Source organism: Balearica regulorum, chromosome 4 (assembly GCF_011004875.1).
Source record: "Balearica regulorum gibbericeps isolate bBalReg1 chromosome 4, bBalReg1.pri, whole genome shotgun sequence".
NCBI classification, from domain to species: Eukaryota; Metazoa; Chordata; class Aves; order Gruiformes; family Gruidae; genus Balearica; species Balearica regulorum.
The window spans coordinates 17,723,004-17,741,778 of NC_046187.1; the positions used below are offsets into that span (position 1 = coordinate 17,723,004).

Genomic DNA, 18,775 nt, shown 5'->3' on the forward strand with positions numbered 1-18,775 from the left:
CAGAGCTAAGTTTAACCTTCATAGCAGTTTAGTAAGTACCGGTAGTTTGATACAGCAGGCTGTAAGTACCTCTTTGACTGGGCTAACAAGTATTTTTGGCACTGGGCTACATAACAGTGATCACCTGTCTCACCTGTTTACTCTTCAGTAACCACTGGAGACCAAAAAAGTATTGCTAAGAAATACAATATTAAATAACTCATTAAAAACTAAAGGTGAATTTTAATTTTTTTTTATATAAATACAAAGCCTGTCAGGCTGGGTGCTGAAGGAGGCTGCTGCCACCCACTTCAGGAACTAAAATAAACAGCAAGTGCACTGTTACTTTGCAAGCATTTTAATTATTTTAGGAGTAAGAGGTCTTCTATGTCCTAATAGGAAGCCATGGCATTCACATTAATTTCAGGAAACATTCACCTCTTCCAGACCACAAACTGCTCTTCCTTTCATTATTATCTATGTGCACATTTGCAATGCTTTTCCACAGGCTGTGGAGGTTTCTTCTAGTCCTCTGTTTTGACAAACTACCCTCTCAGAGATGGCTGCAGGATCCCTTTTTCGACGAGGTGAGATTTCAAGGTTTTATACACACTTAGTTGTTGCTCAGGCTGAAGTATCAACAGCTGTTTCAGTAATTTGCTGGGATTTGGACCCCTGTCAATAAGAAAAGAAAAAAAAATTTTGTGAGCAGCAGCTCTAAAGAAACTTTTCAACAGCTTTCCATTTTCCACTTGCTGCACAAACAATGCCTTCCCTTTTTTAGGGACAACAAGTTATGGATTTCTCCCAGTCTATCTCCTCAGGGTGCATAGGTGAGCGTTACTGGCAAAGCCTACTCCTTAGCTCAATCTGAAGAGAAACTAAAAAGCATTTCTTGTATTTGCTGTCGAATGGGGATATTAAGAAGGCTTATGACAAATAAGATTCACTGATTCATCCTTAATCTCTGTAATGAACAGTTTTCATCAACAGATCTTTTTTAGTTTCCTATCTGTTGCCAGATAAGCTGTGTACTATTGAACTAAATGGGAAGTTGGCCAAGTTGGTAAAGAAAACCGCAAATTAAATCAAGCTTTTTAAAATAACAGCCTCATTTTTAACTCGTCACTTGTTTACAGTCTACTTCTAAGATGGATGGGATACAAGGCAAAGAATCTGATGCAGATTAGGCACCTAATAATTATTTAGTGATGTGCATTTACAAAACTAAGGACATGTATCAGTTTGGACACCTACAGCCCCTTGATCCCCCCCAGCCCCAGGAACTAAAATGACTAACTGTAAGACAATTGTCATTCCCACGATTGCTTCTTGAAAGCTGGTGTGGTTCGGGGAAGATGAGCAGTATTTTTAAGATGTTGTCTCCTCTCTTTACCCATAGTGTTTTCATCTTAAACAGAAAATCCCAAGTCAAGCGACTGAGAAATAAACTTATAATAAGAACTGCAGTCTTGCAACCTACAGGCTCTTCAGGAGCCACACAGGGAAAGCTGATGCTGCAGCAACCCTCCTGCCCAAAGCCCATCCTCGTACCTCCCTGTAATCAGTAAAGTCTAGTAAAACTTCTAAGAGGCCGCTACACAACACTTTCTGGTATTTAGGGTGCACAGGTTACCTTTAACAGCAGTCACAGAAACATTATGGCAATAGCTTGAACCTGACACAAATCCTAGGCAGTGACATATGTTTTCTTAATAGTTCTGTATTTGAAATCATTGCATAAATCAGATTTAGAAATGTACAATCTCCGCTATGGTAACAGTGTGGAACATAACTTGTATGAAGTAACTATGGTACAGCTCCTATGCAAGCTTAAGTAGTTAATATTGTAAAAAGCCCATACCTTATGAAACTGGTGATATACACATGAACAAAAGTGGCCATCAAGTACTGACAATCAAAGCGATCCATTATTCCACCATGCCCAGGGATTGTGTCTGCAAAATCCTTTTGGGTGTGAAGGATGGGGAGGGGAAGAAAAAAAAAAAAAAAAAGAAAGAAGAAAATCATCATCATCAATTCTGATGAAGCACACTAACGATGTCTCACTTGACAGCAGCACATTAAGGCTGCAATTAAGTTACAGTTTCACTGCACTGAGCCAAAAGTTAGCAAGAGCCTCCTTTGCTAAAGGAGTTTTTAACTGCAAAGGTGAGTCAAAGGGTGAGAAGAAAAAGAAGAGATGAAGCAACTTGTCCACAGTATCACACAAGAGGACAGCGGTAGGTCAGGGGCACGTTTGCCAGTACACTGTGTATGTGTGCCTATACATCATTTTGTAGCAAGCCTCTTAAGCTAATGGCTGTCATTTCTTGCCTCTGCAGAATCTAGTTCTCCTCTTTAATACTTGTATTGCTTTATCCTCTACTAGAAGCTGCTGCTGAAGCACTTGTTACCAAGGAATATATATTTGCTACAAGAGAAACAGTAACTGAGGACTCTTTCCACTGTCTAACACTGGCTTTACAAGCTGTACTGCTCGTTCACCTGCCATTTTCTTTTTCACTGGGTTCTTGGTAACCATAGTTAAAAACCATAATGTGTGCATACAATATAAGTGTATTTAACAGAATCAAAAAACCCTGTAGTGAAAACGTTATCACTACTTAAAAAAATATTTCTGATGCAAAAAGAGGTTGATACACTACCTTTGCGTTACCTGATTTTGTCTGTGGAACAGTCAAACTTATCTTCATCAGTCAAACTACCCTAATATATCCTTTTTGTCATCCATGCTCATTTGTGTGCTTGCTGGGTGAAAACTCTGACCTTAGTTATGTGGGGTGACTGCCAGCAAGTTAAACCAGTCCTGTGCCAGTGCCACTCCAGCCCTCCAGCGCAGGGCACGCATGGAGTGTCTAACCTAACCTACATGCTGCGTTCAGTAACAATTCCACAATGTCCCTGCTCCTGACAGTACTTTTGTCACCACCTTGGGGCCCAGAAGTATTAAAAAAAAATTTAAATCTACTTTTTAATATTCTACTTTAAGAATAAGTTCTGCTTTTCAGAAGCACTTTTTTCTGCCAAAAGCCCTTCTTCACACAAACAGTCTTTTGTGACCTGGACATACAGGCATGACAGCACATGAGGCTGTAGCTAGCAAAGTGCCGGACAAGCTGCTCGGACCGGCATAAGAAAGAGGGGTAAGTACAAGCACATGTACGGGAGTTCAGCACAAAGAGAGAGGTTTATATGCTTCTGTGCAAAGCACATGCCAAAACTGGTGGACACAGGGAAGAACAACAACAACAACAAGCAACAGGATAAGAATTACAGCAATCCTACCAAGACATAAAGAAGGTCGGGAGAAAATTTGGGGCTGCCCTCTTCCCACACTCCTGCTGCCACTTAATACCAGCCAGGGACAACACTGCCACAAACGACAGCGCACACCTTGCAATAAACAGAGGTTAGCACGTCACATCATTTGCCAATACACACTCTTGTTACAAGGCGGCACTGTATTGGCAAAGGCAGCCAGACATCTCATGCTTTGGTGAACCTGGCACGTCAGCATCTGTGTACGACACAAATACTATTGGTAAAACACAGCCAGCCACAATCTGAAGGGTAAACCACTGTCCGTGCTCCTTAGGCATCTACAGATTGCCTTTCATGTCACGTAAAGTATCTCACATCTTGCTTGTCTAAAGCACTTTCTGCAACATGACTTGGAAGAGTAATTATCAACCAAAATATGAACCCAAATTACTCTTAGATTTCCAACACTAAAGTCACATGTTGATTATGCAAAGTTTTAAGAATAACACATACATTTATCTTGCAAAACTAAGTACTGATGCTAAAAACGGCTCAAACATCATTGCACGCTAGTAGAAACACTAGGTACTACAATGAACAATTAAAAATAAACAAAGCCAACCCATCAATTTATCTAATTCACAGAGAAAATCAAACCAAAACCAGCTTACAGGAGTCATTACACACCTTAATTTTGAAAGCTCTTTTAAATCCGCTGGCAAAGAATCCTCCAAATGGCCCAATTAATGAGGCAAATGTTGACAGTGCAATGCTGTGCATCTGAAATGGGTACATATTCACTGTTTCCTACAAGAAAAATAATTAGCAATATATTTCAATGTCTTCGACTGTAGGCATTTTAAGCTTAAATATTTTAAAATGGGTCTATCACAGAACGAATTTCTACAAAGCTCCAGTTTTCCTAACACAAAGTAATACTGTAAAGAAAGGAAAAGTAGACACGCTGTAGAAAGCTGCTGAAAGGTCTGGTCATGGGAACAGGATGAAGTATTTACTGCTGTAGCAACCGCAAACTTTAACAAAACATAAAATCATAGAATAGTTTGGGGTGAAAGGGACCTCAAAGATCATCTAGTTCCAACCCCCCCCCCCCGACGTGGGCAGGGACACCCTCTACTAGACCAGGTTGCCCAGAGCCCCATCCAACCTGGCTTTGAACACTTCCAGGGATGGGGCATCCACAAGTGTCTCACTACCCTCATAATGAAGAATTTCTTCCTGATATCTAGTCTAAATCCACCCTCTTCCAGTTTAAGGCCATTACCCCCATACTATCACTCCATGCCCTTGTAAACAGTCGCTCTCCAGATTTTCTGTAGGCCCCTTCAGGTACTGGAAGGCTGCTAGAAGGTGTCCCCAGAGCCTTCCCTTCTCCAGGCTGAACAACCCCAACTCTCTCAGGCTGCGTTCACAGGAGAGGTGCTCCAACCCTCTGATCATCTTCATGGCCCTCCTCTGGACTCGCTCCAATAGGTCCATGTCTGTCTTGTACTGGGGCCCCGAGAGCTGGATGCAGTACTCCTGGTGGGGTCTCACAAGAGCAAAGGGACTGAATCACTTCCCTTGACCTCTTGGTCACGCTTTTGATGAAGCCCAGGACATGGTTGACTTTCTGGGCTGCAAGCACACATTGCCAGCTCATGTTGAGCTTTTCATCCACCAACACCCCCAAGTCCTTCTCCTCAGGGCTGCTCTCCATCCATTCTCTGCCCAGCCTGTAGTTGTGCTTGGGATTGCCCTGACCCATGTGCAGGACCTTGCACTTGGTCTTGTTGAACTTCATGCGGTTCACACGGGCCCACCTCTCCAGCCTGTCAAGGTCCATCTGGATGGCATCCCTTCCCTCCAGCGTGTCAACCACATCACACGACTTGGTGTTTTTGGCAAATGTGCTGAGGGTACACTAGATCCCACTGTCCATATCACTGACAAAGAAGTTAAACAGTGCCGGTCCCAGTACTGACCCCTGAGGAACGCCACTCATCACTGTTCTCCACTTGGACGTTGAGCTGTTGACCGCAACTCTTTTTGAGCGTGACCATCCCGCCACTTCCTTATCCACAGAGTGGTCCATCCATCGAATCCATGTCTCTCCAAGTTAGAGACAAGGATATCGTGCAGGACACTGTCAAATGCCTTGCACAAGTCCAGGTAGATGACATCAGTTGCTCTTCCCATATCCACCCACACTGTAACCCCATCACAGAAGGCCACCACATTTGTCAGGCACGATTTGCCCTTAATGAAGCCATGCTGGCTGTCACCAATCACCTCCTTATTCTCCATGTGCCTGAGCACAGTCTCCAGGAGCATCTGCTCCATGATCTTTCCAGGCACAGAGGTGAGACTGACCAGCTTGTAGTTCCCTGGGTCTTCCTTTTTTCTCTTCTTAAAAGTGGGGGGTTATGTTTCCCCTTTTCCAGTCAGTGGGAACTTCGCCGGACTGCCAGGACTTCTTAAATATGATGGACAGTGGCCTGGCCACTTCATCCGCCAGTTCCCTCAAGACCTGCGGATGCATCTCATCAGGTCCCACGGACTTGTACACCTTCAAGTTCCTTAGATGGTCTCAAACCTCATCTTCTCCTACAGGGGGTGGTTCTGCATTCTCCCAGTCCCTGCCTTTGCCTTCTGTGACCTGGGCAGTGTGGCTCAAGGATTTGCCAGTGAAGACTGAGGCAAAGAAGTCATTGAGTACCTCAGCCTTCTCCATATCCTGGGTAACCAGGTCACCTGTTTCATTCCAGAGGGGACCCACATTTTCCCTAGACTTCCTTTTATCACTAACATACCTATAGAAGCTTTTCTTGTTGTCCTTAACATCCCTGGCCAGATTTAATTCTACCAGGGCTTTGGCTTTCCTAACCTGATCCCTGGCTGCTCAGACAGGTTCTCTGTATTCCTCCCAGGCTGCCTGCCCTTGCCTCCACCCTCTGTAGGCTCCCTTTTTGTGTTTGACTTTGCCCAGGAGCTCCTTGTTCATCCATGGAGGCCTCTTGGTGTTTTTGTCTGACTTCCTCTTTGCTGGGATGCATCGCTCCTGAGCTTGGAGGAGGTGACCCTTGAGGACTAACCAGCTTGCTTGGGCCCCTCTTCCCGCCAGGGCTTTGTCCCATGGTATTCTACCAAGCAGATCCCTGAAGAGGCCAAAGTCTGCTCTCCTGAAGTCCAGGATAGTGAGCTTGCTGTGCATTCTCCTCACTGCCCTGAGGATCTTGAACTCCACTATTTCACGGTCACTGCGGCCAAGGCTGCTCTTGAGCTTCACATTCCACATGAGCCTCTCCTTGTTGGTGAGAACAAGGTCCTGCATGGCACCTCTCCTTGCTGGCTCCTCTATCACTTGGAGGAGAAAGTTATCACTGATACATTCCAGGAACTTCCTGGATTGCTTGTGCCCTGCTGTGTTGTGCCTCCAGCAGATATCAGGGTGATTGAAGTCCCCCATGAGGACCAGGGCTTGTGAATGTGAGGCTGCTCCTATCTGTCTGTAGAGGACCCCATCCACTTGGTCTCCCTGGTCAGGTGGCCTGTAGCAGACCCCCACTATAATGTCCCCTGTCCCTCCTCTCCCTTTAATCCTGAGCCATAAGCTCTCAGTCAGCTCCTCATCCATCCCCAGGTGGATCTCCATGCACTCCAGCTGGTCAATGACATAGAGGGCAACACCCCCTCCTCATCTCCCCTGCTTGTCCTTCCTAAAGAGCCTGTACCCTTCCATTCCAACAGTCCAGTCACAGGACCCATCCCACCACGTCTCTGTGATGGCACCCTGCAGGTGTGTGCACGTCTCTAACTCTTCTTGTTTACTCCCCATGCTATGTACGTTTCCATGGAGGCATTTAAGCTGGGCCCCTGATGAAGCTGACTGACTGGCTGGAGTGGCTGGAATTCCTTTGAGGTATTTCACTGGTGTTTCCCTGTTGGCTTCTATTACCTCAGGAGCCCCTGGCTCATCTCTGTAGAGACTTCAAGTGTGCTGCAGTGCATCCGGCACATCTCTGAGCAACAGGCTGAGGGCCCTTGGTGGCATGCCATCCCTCTGATCTTGGTGTGTCATCCCACAGCTTGTCATGGGCAAGCCTGATATTATCCCCCTCCCCCTTCAAACAGTCTAGTTTAAAGCTGTCCATGAGCCCCACAAGTTCCTGGGCAAAGACTCTCTTCCCCCTTGGAGAAAGGTGAATCTCATCTGATGCCAGCAAGCCTGGTACCATGTAGGCCATCCCATTATAAAAAAAACCCCAAAATTGTGGTGGTAACACCAGCCATGGAGCTATGTATTGATAGACTGAGTCAGTCTGTTTCTCAAAATGTCGCTGCCTGCAACTGGAAGGAGAGAGGAAAAAATAACCTGTGCACCAGATTCCCTCATGAACCATCCCAAGGCCCCGAAGTCTCTTTTGATCACTCTTGGACTATGCATTGCAGCTCCACTGCCACCCACAGGGAAGAGTAGTAATGGGTAATAGTCCAAGGGCCGTACCAGGCTAGGAAATTTCCCAGTAATGTCCTTAACCCAGGCAGGCAGCAGACTTCCCTAAAAGCAGGGTCTGTCTGGCATATTGGTCCCTCTGTTCCCCTCAGAAGGGAGTTGCCTACAACTATAACCCATCGTTTCTTCCTCGTGGAGGTGGTCGTGATACGGGGAGGTCAGCCTCTCTGACCTTGGCAACACCTCTGTTGCAGATGGACCATCATCCATTGACTGGCTTTCCACAGCCAGAGCCTCATACCTGTTGTACAGAGTACACGGTGTAGTTTTCAGCCAATCCCTTAGCTGATCATAAGGAAAGTAACTGCTAATTCCATAATGTACAACAGGAATCTCTAGTCTTTCCTGGCTCTGGATTTCCAGCTCCATTTCCTGTAAACAAAGGAGCTTTCCACAAATTCCTAGTATTGCTCTACTAAGTGGTCCAATGCTCTCCACAAACTTGTCACATTCGTGCAATTCACTGTCACTTCTTTCAAGTGCTCTCACAAGATAGATATGAATTTTGCACTAGTCCACCATACTGTCACGTTTGTGTACATATGGCAATAATGGGAGATGGAAAGTTTACCCCCATTAATACTTCTTGGTTTGCATTTAAACAGATATTGTTCCCCTCAGCATGTTCACAGACTTGAAATCTGTTTTGTTCCATTCAACTTCTTACAGATAAGACAGACTTCATTGGCAACAGGTACTTGTTTTCCTTCCTGACACAGATTAGAGAAAAGGGGGGTGGGTTGTCGGTTGATAGGTTTGATAGGTTTTTTGATTGGGGTTCTTTGGTTTGTTTGGGCTTTCTGGTTTTGGGGGATTTAGGGTTGGGGGTTTTTTTTGTGGGATTTTTTTTTTTTTTTGGTAACTTAACTTTGAGCCCTTTCAAGTTAACGGTAGAAGCTCCAGCCTTTGAGGGAACATTATGCTGGCCTCATCCCTGAGAGCAGAGCACACCTCATCTGGCAAGTCTCGATAAACACCATCTGTACCTGAAAACTCCTGTATCTTGTATTTCTGATTTGCATCACAGCTGGGCAACACCAGTTAACTTACTGACTTTGTGCAGTTATCTTAAGGCACCTTTAGGCTAAACTATTCAGTTGGTCAAGCAGAAAAGTTTATGAGTTGGAATTAAGTCAATTTGGTTGGGAGAACACAAGGCTTGATGTCTTTTGACAAAAAGAAAAATGTCTTCCAAACATTACATCTGGTCATATTTCTGAGAGAGAACATCAGGAATTGAGTACCAGAGGGAAAACCAAAAACAGGCTGTTGCCCAAAGAAGTAGATTCAATTTGACTTTACAGAAAGAGTGCTAAAACTAATTGTCTCCTCAAAATGCTTGTGAGAGCCTGGCAAAAGTACTCCAGAAGTGCACGTGGAACTACCATCTCTTTTTATGGTTAACTGATAGGTCGCTCTCAGATTGGCACAGAGCAGGGCGTTCCCATCTCCTTGCCCTTTATCAAAATACACAATATAGCTAGACACAGTAAGATGTCTCTCTGTTCAGTCCACATTATGGTTTTGTGCAGAAAAATCCTTATTAAATTTGCAATCAACCCTACAGTCACTGAAGCAACAGTACGTTCATTTGGTATGAAAATATCAGAGCTCCTTCTAGATGTAATCTTGCTTTTCTAAGTACCAAGTGTAGACACGAGTTACTTTTAGTCTTAGGTTTGGTTGCTACAGTTTCCAGTTTGTGCTTTCTTCTTGTAACCACATCAACTTTTCTCCTTCAGTGTTACGCCCACGTAACCACAGGTAAAAACCCACTGCCTTCCCTAGTGCTGTGCACTCACTCTCTGTACTGAGCCACTGCACAGGCGAGGGGAGCGCTGCAGAACCCTCTTGTTCTGCATTTGTCCCAGTCACCTCCTCCTTGCCCTAAAGGAAAGACAATGACAGACTGCTTTGTTTCTATTTGGTATTCTCTTCCTGTTGGAGTACCTCTGGACCCTGTGACTTAGTCTTTGTATAGTATACTGTATACTGCTTTGTATAGTAGGATAATTGGTGACCTATTTCCTGACAGGTAAAGATACAAGAGCTCACTGAAGACAGTATGCAGGCTGCGTGTGAGGAAAAGGATTGGTAACTGCATTACACGGAACTATTACCGGTACTCCTTTTTCACTCAGCATGGAAGTAGTGGCACTAACACACCAGATGCTATGTGGTGAAGAAAGTATGAGTCCAATCCTAACAGCAGTTACACACTAGCTGAAAACAGATGAGGTTCTACAAGATTACTTAAGCCTGCTGCTAATTCAGGCCCTAACAAACCTTTGTCCACTTTCCACAAAAATGTAAAAGGCTGCTCTTCAAAAATAGGTTTGCCTGCAAAATGCTTAAGTGACACCCATTTCTAGCACAAAGAGAATACAGGCCACAAGAACACAAGTGGGTTTCCTCAGGTGACTCCACCAATGCATTTTAATTCTGCTTGGGTGACCACCTCCCCTGTCTGAGCAAGAGAGGGGCTCATGGTATCCATCCAGTCCTTACCCTTCAAGCCTTACCAGCATTCTTATGCCTTTCTAAAAGGTTTAGAAAACAATCCAAGCTGGGAAGTATGATTTCAATTTTAGCCAAAGCCTTGTTTTTTTCCTTACCCATCCCAACACAGCCTGAAGCAATGATGGCACAGAGTACTTCTTCATCTGAAAGAGCTCTGAAGGTTCACACTCTGTCACAAATCTGTTGGTTTCACTGTTATATTCCACGGGGCAGACAAAGTACTGATGTTGAGCCAAAAAATAGGAAAACTGAAAAGCAAAACAAGGACGCCTGAAATATGCATTTGTTGTTACAGTCAGAAATCATACTGTAATGGATGGCTTTGCCATTGCAAGCTGAGGAAAATGAAAATATTTTTAATAACAAAGAGAACCAGAATAGAGTAAAATTGGCCTGTTTAAGCTGGAGAATGCCTTAACAAGGCAGACAAATGTGGACGTTCAATGTGCTTAGTGATGATTTCCCAACTTGTTTTCCTTTTCGTATCTCTCAGATTCTTATCTACTGGACATTTTTGCATTATAAAATCCCAAAACATTAGCTACTCATCATTTCTTTGCAGTTCACTTCACCACCAAAATTTGAACTATTGCTTCTACCAAGTTTGGCAGTTATGTTCCGCTGACCTTGGCGATAAATTACTTATCAGAAAAGTTACTGCACGCTGTTATCTTCTATGCACATCAACAGTGTAAACTACTTCTCAGGAAAAATGTCATTATAAAGTACATAATACCAAACTACTACTTTACAAAGCATAAATAATGCTATCAATAAACTGAAATTTCAAAATAGGGATGCAACTAATAGAACAATTCCAGATACAGTAATAGCAAAAATGGCCAATATAACCAATTCCTGAAAGGTGCAAGCCTTGCCCAGCCTCTTCAGCTAGTTACAAATTGGCAGAATTCTCTAGCCAAACCATCCCCCTCTGCAACTCTTAGGATTTCAGCAGTTTGAGATGACCAAATTTGTCAGTAATTTTACTTCAAGTAAAAACAGGAAGTTGAAGACTGAATCTATACAAGGAAAGTCCTGTGGTAACTTACAATAAATCCAAATACAACTGTGGAAAAGAAGCCTCCAATGAACCCTTCCCAGGTCTTCTTGGGAGACAGCTAGGCACAAAAGAGATAGCATTAGCCTCATCAGTTGCATCACTGAACCCTTTTTTACTCTATTTCTGGACCTTGTTTGTGAAAATTAAGCTCCTACTTGTTTTTTCAAAGAAATGTGTGAAACACTGAATGTCAGCAGCTGCAGCTACTGAACATGATAAGTAGAGGAGTATGGCTAGGACATGTCCAGGCAAAGAGGGAAAGTGCCACAGTTTGGTTGGTGCTACTGGGCAGCTTGAGGGAAAGGAGCGCTCCCTTCCCATCTGCTGCTGCCGTCTGGAGGCTCCTTCAAGCAGAAGACTTGGAAACCTGTACAAGTGCACTATGGCTCTGTTGGAGACCTCTGCTAGCAAGTGCACATTTAGATAGCAACAGAAGCCTGCGTGTTACACAGCTGCTGCTAGGGATGCTCCTCAGGAGACACTAGCTTCTTACATAGAGACTGGCAAACTAATACAGCAAATAACTGCAGGCCTAGAGAGACCAGTGTAGCAAGCTATTTTCTTCATCAAATTCTATTAAGTTTTCAATTTAGGAGCAGTTTAATATCAGAACCAAGTAAATACCCAAAAGTTAACATGGCAACATCATGAAACTACTAATTCATGGCTTTCTGTGGGGTCTTGCATATTCTACCAGAACAGGAAGACTTGAGCCCCTCTCAGTGCTACATCAATGAGACCCAATGAGGAATAGGTATGTATGAACTAGTGGCTTGTTTCAAATTAGTTTCTGCATAGTTAGCATGCAGTTAAACCTGCCTATGAAATCAAAAAAGGAAATAATTATAAATGATGATGCAATAGGCTCGAACTATTTTATACTGCAATGTCAATATTACCGTCACATTAATCCTATTTTCCACTTACAAATCTTCAGAAACAGAATAGTCAATTTGTATTTTTAGCAAAGATGTGTATCATGCAGTACAGCGGAAAGTATTTTTTTCATTAAAATGCTATAAATTGTAAAAGCTTGTTACTGAGGAAGTGCTTAAGTACATACCTTAATTAATGGAGTTCTGCCAAAGAAGAATCCAAAAATGTAAGCAGTAATATCATTGCAGATAACACTTGAAATCGGAACCAGAAACCTAGAGAAAGACGTTAAAAGGTTCATGGAGAAAAAGAAAAGCTCCCCTAACCTAAACACAGGACACAAACTGAAACAGCAGCATTTCTTTCTGGAAAATTTTTCTGCAGTCTTTAGAAGAAATTTAGGATTTCGTCACATGTTCACCTAGTTCCCCCATGAACAGCATGTTTAGTTATACTGGTTTTAGTCTTCAGACAATCAAGACCATTACAGATCCATGTTAGTTCAAGTTAAAATATGATTTCTGGTGCATGAGCTTAAAACACGAACAGGCTGGCTTTTTCCTATCAGGCTTGAAGACTGGTACCACAGTTAAGAAAAAATCAATAGATATAAACATGTTAATGTTATTGGTAACATCAAAGCAAACAAATTCCTTGTAAAGTTTAATGATACCTAAATTTTTTTTTAAAAAAGTTTTCCTTTTTTTTCCCCTCTTGTCAGTTTGGAGCAGCCTATGTTAGCTTTCTAAGTGTTCTTTGCATGCAGACAGCATCTGAATTTGTTACTCCAGCCTGTTCTTTTTTTCCCTTTTCAAAGCAGAGATGTATTAATAAGCTAAAAGTCAGATTTTGTGACCATCTGCCAAATTGCCTAGCACAAATGGAAATACAAAATAGTAGGCAAGGAAGGCAACTAGGTTCAGCTTTTGGCATGTGAATATGATCACTATGAAAAGAATTTGTTTATACAAACTTTGTCAAAGGCTTTTGGTTTTCTTTTTAACTATGAGCACATCTTGTCTGCAATAATGTCCCCAGTTGTACATACATCAGGAAAAGAAAAAGGAGAACATGCAGTATTATGTCCTTAGAAGAACACAAATCATCTTCCATGTGCTTCTTCCTTCTTTCTCAACTTGTAATTTACTCTGTCTCTAAAGAAGTGGGGGGTGGGAAAACACTCCCTCTCTTTGAGGAACGGTTTTAAGTAATCAAGTTTAACTGCATCATCAGAATTTAATATATCACTGGAAATGGGACATTAAGATGACCCAAGAATATCCAAGATTTGAACTCTTAAAATATTTTAAGTAATCCAAATTTATCTGAACAGGGAAGGCAGCCAGATTGGGGCTTTCAAATTAAATGGTCCAACTTCAATAGCTCTGAGCAACCTGAAGCTCCCAAGCAATTGGAAAAGAATTGCTGCACATTTATCCATTCAGCAAAATGCTATGGAAACTATTTCACCAAGCATGCAAGCAATCCTATTCCTTGCAAGTAAATGAAGTGGTTGTTCAAAACTATCATACTTGTGGCTGCCAATGTAATTAAAGAGGCTTCTGCTTCCTCTCCTGTATCCTTTACCTCATTGCTCCCAATTCCTCTGACTCCCCTTCCAACTAGACGTTAATGCTCCTTTAATTTGTGCTGCTTTAACTGTTCCCACAATTATTTCCTAACCAGATCTATGCAAAAGAACCAACCTTTCAATGCAATAGAGTTACAAATCAGTTTATTACTGTCCCCTTACCAGATCATGCCTTCAAAGAGATTTTGGATGACAAGATGAGATTGAGTTACAGTGATCAGCAAAGTGACATGAGTCCATGCGAACTGTTAACAATGCAACAACACAACAGTTAGTGAAAACACTGATCCATACACCTTGATACACTGGTCAGAAAGACCAGTTCTAGTGATAATGCAAGAGATGTGCGCGTACAGTATATCACAAGTTAGCTGGCTTTCTGAAGCAAGTACTGAAACTTTAACAGGTTTTCCCATCACTTACCTCCACCCAGAAATTTTTAACATGCAGTTTAACATCTCACTAAATGAGACGTACACCTTCAGCATGAAAGCAGCCAAGAAATGTAAGCAATGTGATATTCTGTATATACATATAACAGACATGTTAGAACTGTAACAATAAAATGGCAATGAACTACTCGTGAAAGAGTCATGTTACACAGATGTGGATATCTCTCATAACACAATACCAGTCCTCTTATGAAACATGAAAATTCTCAGGATTAGTGAAAACTAAGTGTTAATTTTTATGCACATGGTCATTTAAACAGTCATTTTCCTCAATATTACTGTACGTACTTGATGTTTATTCTGTAGGACCAGTGAACAATAAAGTGGTTTCCAAACAATTTACCAATAAAGATTCTACAATAGATTTTATTTTCCAAAACCTTTTAAATCAAGAACTGGTAGTTTTTCCATGAAACACAAAATTTAAGCACTCTAAATGCCTGGGTGATTTAACACTCAGGATATCCTACTTCTTTAATTCTCTTATCACATGTGTTTTCCTACGGCAGCCAGCATCTACTTCCAGTTAAAACACAAGAAGGCTGAAAGGGAGGGTGCAAGAACTGACCAAAGGTTTCTGAAAATGTTACCTGCTGGTTAATTAAAGCATCTCTGCAGCAAAATTTTAGTATTCGTACAGTGATATTGGAATACCACCTAAAACCAAATGGGAACTCTCCTTGTCTGGCCAAACACTGTGTTGCCACACAGTGGATACATGGCTTCTCTCTGTTTTACTGCAATTCTTAGGTAGTCACATCTTAATGTTTTCTGGGCGGGCACCACGTCATATGACTGACACCACACTTATTCTGCCTTCTTTCCAGAAGGGCAAAAAGGAAAAATATAATGGAAGCTTAATATATTTACTTTGTGTCAATCTGAAGATGGGGACTTTTCATTTTCTAATCTGAAAAGAAAAAATCACCTCTCCTAGAAAAACTGCATCTCCCTGTCAGGCAAGTTCTCCCACAAACAAGGTAAATTTTTTAGTAAAAGATTTTTTAACATGCTCATACAGGGCTCAGCTCCTAGTCCAAAATTAGGGATTCTCAATGGTAAAGTGCTACCTAAAGCACTGTAGAAACAGAGGGGTTAACCGCATCCCCAGAGCTTTAGGAAATCTTTAAAGTTGCACAATACCCTGACTGCTCAAGTTCTTTAAAGACAGGAGTTGTACTGCATTACTGTTTGACTGTTGCTTCTAAACATTCCTATATAGAAGTGGGGGGTTCAGTGGGGTTTTGGGGGTTTGATTTGGTTTGGGTGGGTTTTTTAACCTGTGATGTTACAAAATTAGTTTTCAACCTATAAAATACATATAAGAAAAAGGTTCATGTTCTTGATTAGCTACTACGCTGTTTATTAGGTGGACAAATACAAGTGTCACAGAATAAATCTTCCACATAGGGGTTAAGCTCAAGTTTCCTTCATAGTACTTCAGTCTGGCCTCTACGAAGTAACACTTGAGTCACAAGAACCACTTCCCCATGCTATGCTGAACTATTTGGCTGCAGATCTGGGAGGGAGACGCACACCCCTTCCTCCAGGAATCTTTCTTATCAGTCTGTCACTAAGGGAAACGTATCACATTGTATATGCACAAGGCCTCACCAATGACAGCTTATATTGACTGAAAGACCACATTCCATGATATAATAATACTAAGCTGCAAGGTAAACAGCCCAACACCGAACAGCCCAACACCACTTGATTTCATGCTACTATCAGTTTAAGCACATTTTTCACACCCCTCTTCCAAGCTATTTTATGACCACAGGGACATGACTGTTTCTAGTGACATTCATAATGTGAGCGACCACAGCAAAGTGGGTAATACACACCATGTAAAACTGCAGACGATAATGTTTCTTCACTAAACTCAAAACAAACATGCAGAAGCCTGTAAAACAAAGCAAGTGTAGTTTGTACCATCTTACATTTAATTACACTGATCTGCGATATACCAGTAATTCTCTTCCCTTGAAGCCGTTTTTAATCCCTCTGCTGCTAAGAGCATTTCCTTGTATTCAGTTAAGTGTAAATATAGACTTACTTTCATTAGAGCACAAGATTTATTTAACATCAGCAAAGAGCATCCATTTCATTACTTACAAGGCCCCATCATAGACATTGATTTTTAGGGGAGGAGACCATCACTTTTAAAAACCACTCAGAAAACAGGTCAACAAGCTGGTTTTGAATAATAAACAGAAATAATCGAAAGAAGAGAGAACAGCTTGCCCCTTTTCCCCAGACAGGCTTATGGCTGCATGCAATGCAAGTGTGAAGTGCAGGCGTTATAGAATCCAACTGACTGAAAGACACATTCTGGGTGGCTAACAGAGCACCTCTTCTCCCCGAGGGCAGCTTCCCATGCCAGCAGGGGTCAGAGGCCCTCAAAAGACCCTTAACCCTGGGGACAGCCCCTCGGTGACCCCACGATCCCAATGTGACAGCTGCCAAGGGGCTCTGCTACACTCTGCCTCTTGGTTTTGCTCATGACTGGTTTGTCTCATCTCTCCTCTCACCACCCTTCAGCGGAGGCATTAGTTAAGTTAGTTTCCTCAAGCTAAAGCCAGCTGAAAAAGCTGGTTTCAAACTTGTGATCTAAGCACAGAGTAGAATTTTTAACTGTTTAAAAAAAAAAAAAACCCACAACAGTAGATAGACTGACAGTTCATCATGAAGAACATGTTTTTTAATATATTTTACAAGTATCTGTAGCATAGCAGTCTCCTGTCCCTTAGGCCAATTTGAGTCTTCAATTGATTTAATTTTAGGCTAAAGTAATATTAACTGCATTGCTGAAAACACCATGGACTATATTTACATGTTCACAAAGCAATACCCCACAAGACTGTCAGCTTATGTCTCTTCTTCCTAGAGAAGAGGCTCTTAAAAAGTCTTTCTTTGGATAGGGAAGAAAATCTATCCATGAGGCAAGCATCTGAACATCTTTCAGACAAAATAAAGCCTCAGGCATCTTTGAATAATCAGTTTAAAACATATTGGTAAATCTTATCGTTGTAGACCTAGCAGAACACTTGCACAATAAAGCATCAACCCAGCACAGCAATTACACATACAAGTCATCTCCACAGACTGCCAAAATAGTGTTCATGTATTCAGGTATTGAGCCCCAGTTCTTCAGCGATCAAAACTAATTCATGCCAACTCCTCCTAAGTGCTTTTAGCTCAACCTTCTCAAGATCATCTACTTGTTTAGGCTGCTTTCTTCTTCTCAGTGAAGGCAAAATTTATAATCATCTTTTCACAGGAAAAACGGAACATTTGAATACCTAATTTCCTCAAACATCAAGAGGAAAAAGAAACTGAAAGTGCATAAAACTGGGAAGCAATTAATTTCTTTTAAAAAAGAAATAAGCACAGAAACAAATGCAGCATAAAGCTCTTTCATTTTTGCAATTTCCTACGCTTACCTGTTAAATAGAGTGCAAAAGATATAAACCTGTGGTAACGAATTAGGAATTGAAGCTGTTCTCTTCTCTGAACAAACGTAGCGAAGTAATCAGCTACAGTCTCTCCATAAAAGAAGTAGTTCACACACAGCAAAAAGTACCTACAACATGCAACAGCTAGTGGTTATTTTAACAAGATAATAAGATAATATATATTGTCATTCTTAAAAACAAACCAAACAAAAAACCACAATAAAAAGCACCACACAAAAGGAAAACCAGAAGGGTAGAAAACACATGTAATAAAAATAAAATTCAAGTAAAAATCCAGTCTTATACTTCTGGGTCAGTATCTCCTCTGACAAGCCAATTTTTGTAATTTATTTCTTCTAAAGAAATCACACTAGAAAACAAATACATTTTGCAGGATAAAGTTGGAAAATTAATTTAATCTTTAACTACATGTGTTGGTTTTGCGTGGCAAGGTTTTGGTAGCAGGGGGGCTACAGGGGTGGCTTCTGTGAGAAGCTGCTAGAAGCTTCCCCTGTGTCTGATAGAGCCAATGCCAGCCGGCTCCAAGACGGACCCGCCGCTGGCCAAGGCCAAGCCAATCAGCGCCTCTGTGATAACATATTTAAGAAAGAGAAAAAAAACAGTTAGAGAGCGCTTTTGCAGCCAGAGAGAGGAGTGAGAAGATGTAAGAACATCTGCAGACACCAAGGTCAGTGCAGAAGGAGGGGGAGGAGGTGCTCCAGGCGCCGGAGCAAGATTCCCCTGCCGCCCGTGGTGAAGACCATGGTGAAGCAGGCTGTCCCCCTGCAGCCCATGGAGGGAGGATGAGGGGGTGTAGAGATTCCACCTGCAGCCCGTGGAGGACCCCACGCCGGAGCAGGTGGAGGCACCTGAAGGAGGCTGTGACCCCGTGGGAAGCCCACGCTGGAGCAAGCTCCTGGCAGGACCTGTGGATCCGTGGAGAGAGGAGCCCACGGCAGAGCAGGTTTGCTGGCAGGACTTGTGACCCCATGGGGGACCCACGCTGGAGCAGTTTGCTCCTGAAGGTCTGCACCCCGT

General features: G+C 42.3%; 1 protein-coding gene across 1 annotated transcript in view; it reads right to left on the reverse strand.

Annotated features, from left to right (window-relative positions):
- Positions 1 to 226: 226 nt before the first annotated feature.
- Positions 227 to 18,775, reverse strand: part of CDS1 (CDP-diacylglycerol synthase 1) — a 38,652-nt gene continuing 20,103 nt past the window's right edge. Inside the window, exons 5-13 of the mRNA XM_075751290.1 lie at positions 17,726 to 17,865; positions 16,127 to 16,185; positions 13,993 to 14,075; positions 12,427 to 12,514; positions 11,353 to 11,421; positions 10,396 to 10,548; positions 3,952 to 4,071; positions 1,844 to 1,947; positions 227 to 654 (exon numbers count right to left, since the gene is read on the reverse strand). Coding sequence (XP_075607405.1) covers positions 525 to 654; positions 1,844 to 1,947; positions 3,952 to 4,071; positions 10,396 to 10,548; positions 11,353 to 11,421; positions 12,427 to 12,514; positions 13,993 to 14,075; positions 16,127 to 16,185; positions 17,726 to 17,865 — 946 coding nt within the window. The 3' untranslated portion in view covers positions 227 to 524. The remainder of the gene's footprint in view (positions 655 to 1,843; positions 1,948 to 3,951; positions 4,072 to 10,395; positions 10,549 to 11,352; positions 11,422 to 12,426; positions 12,515 to 13,992; positions 14,076 to 16,126; positions 16,186 to 17,725; positions 17,866 to 18,775) is intronic.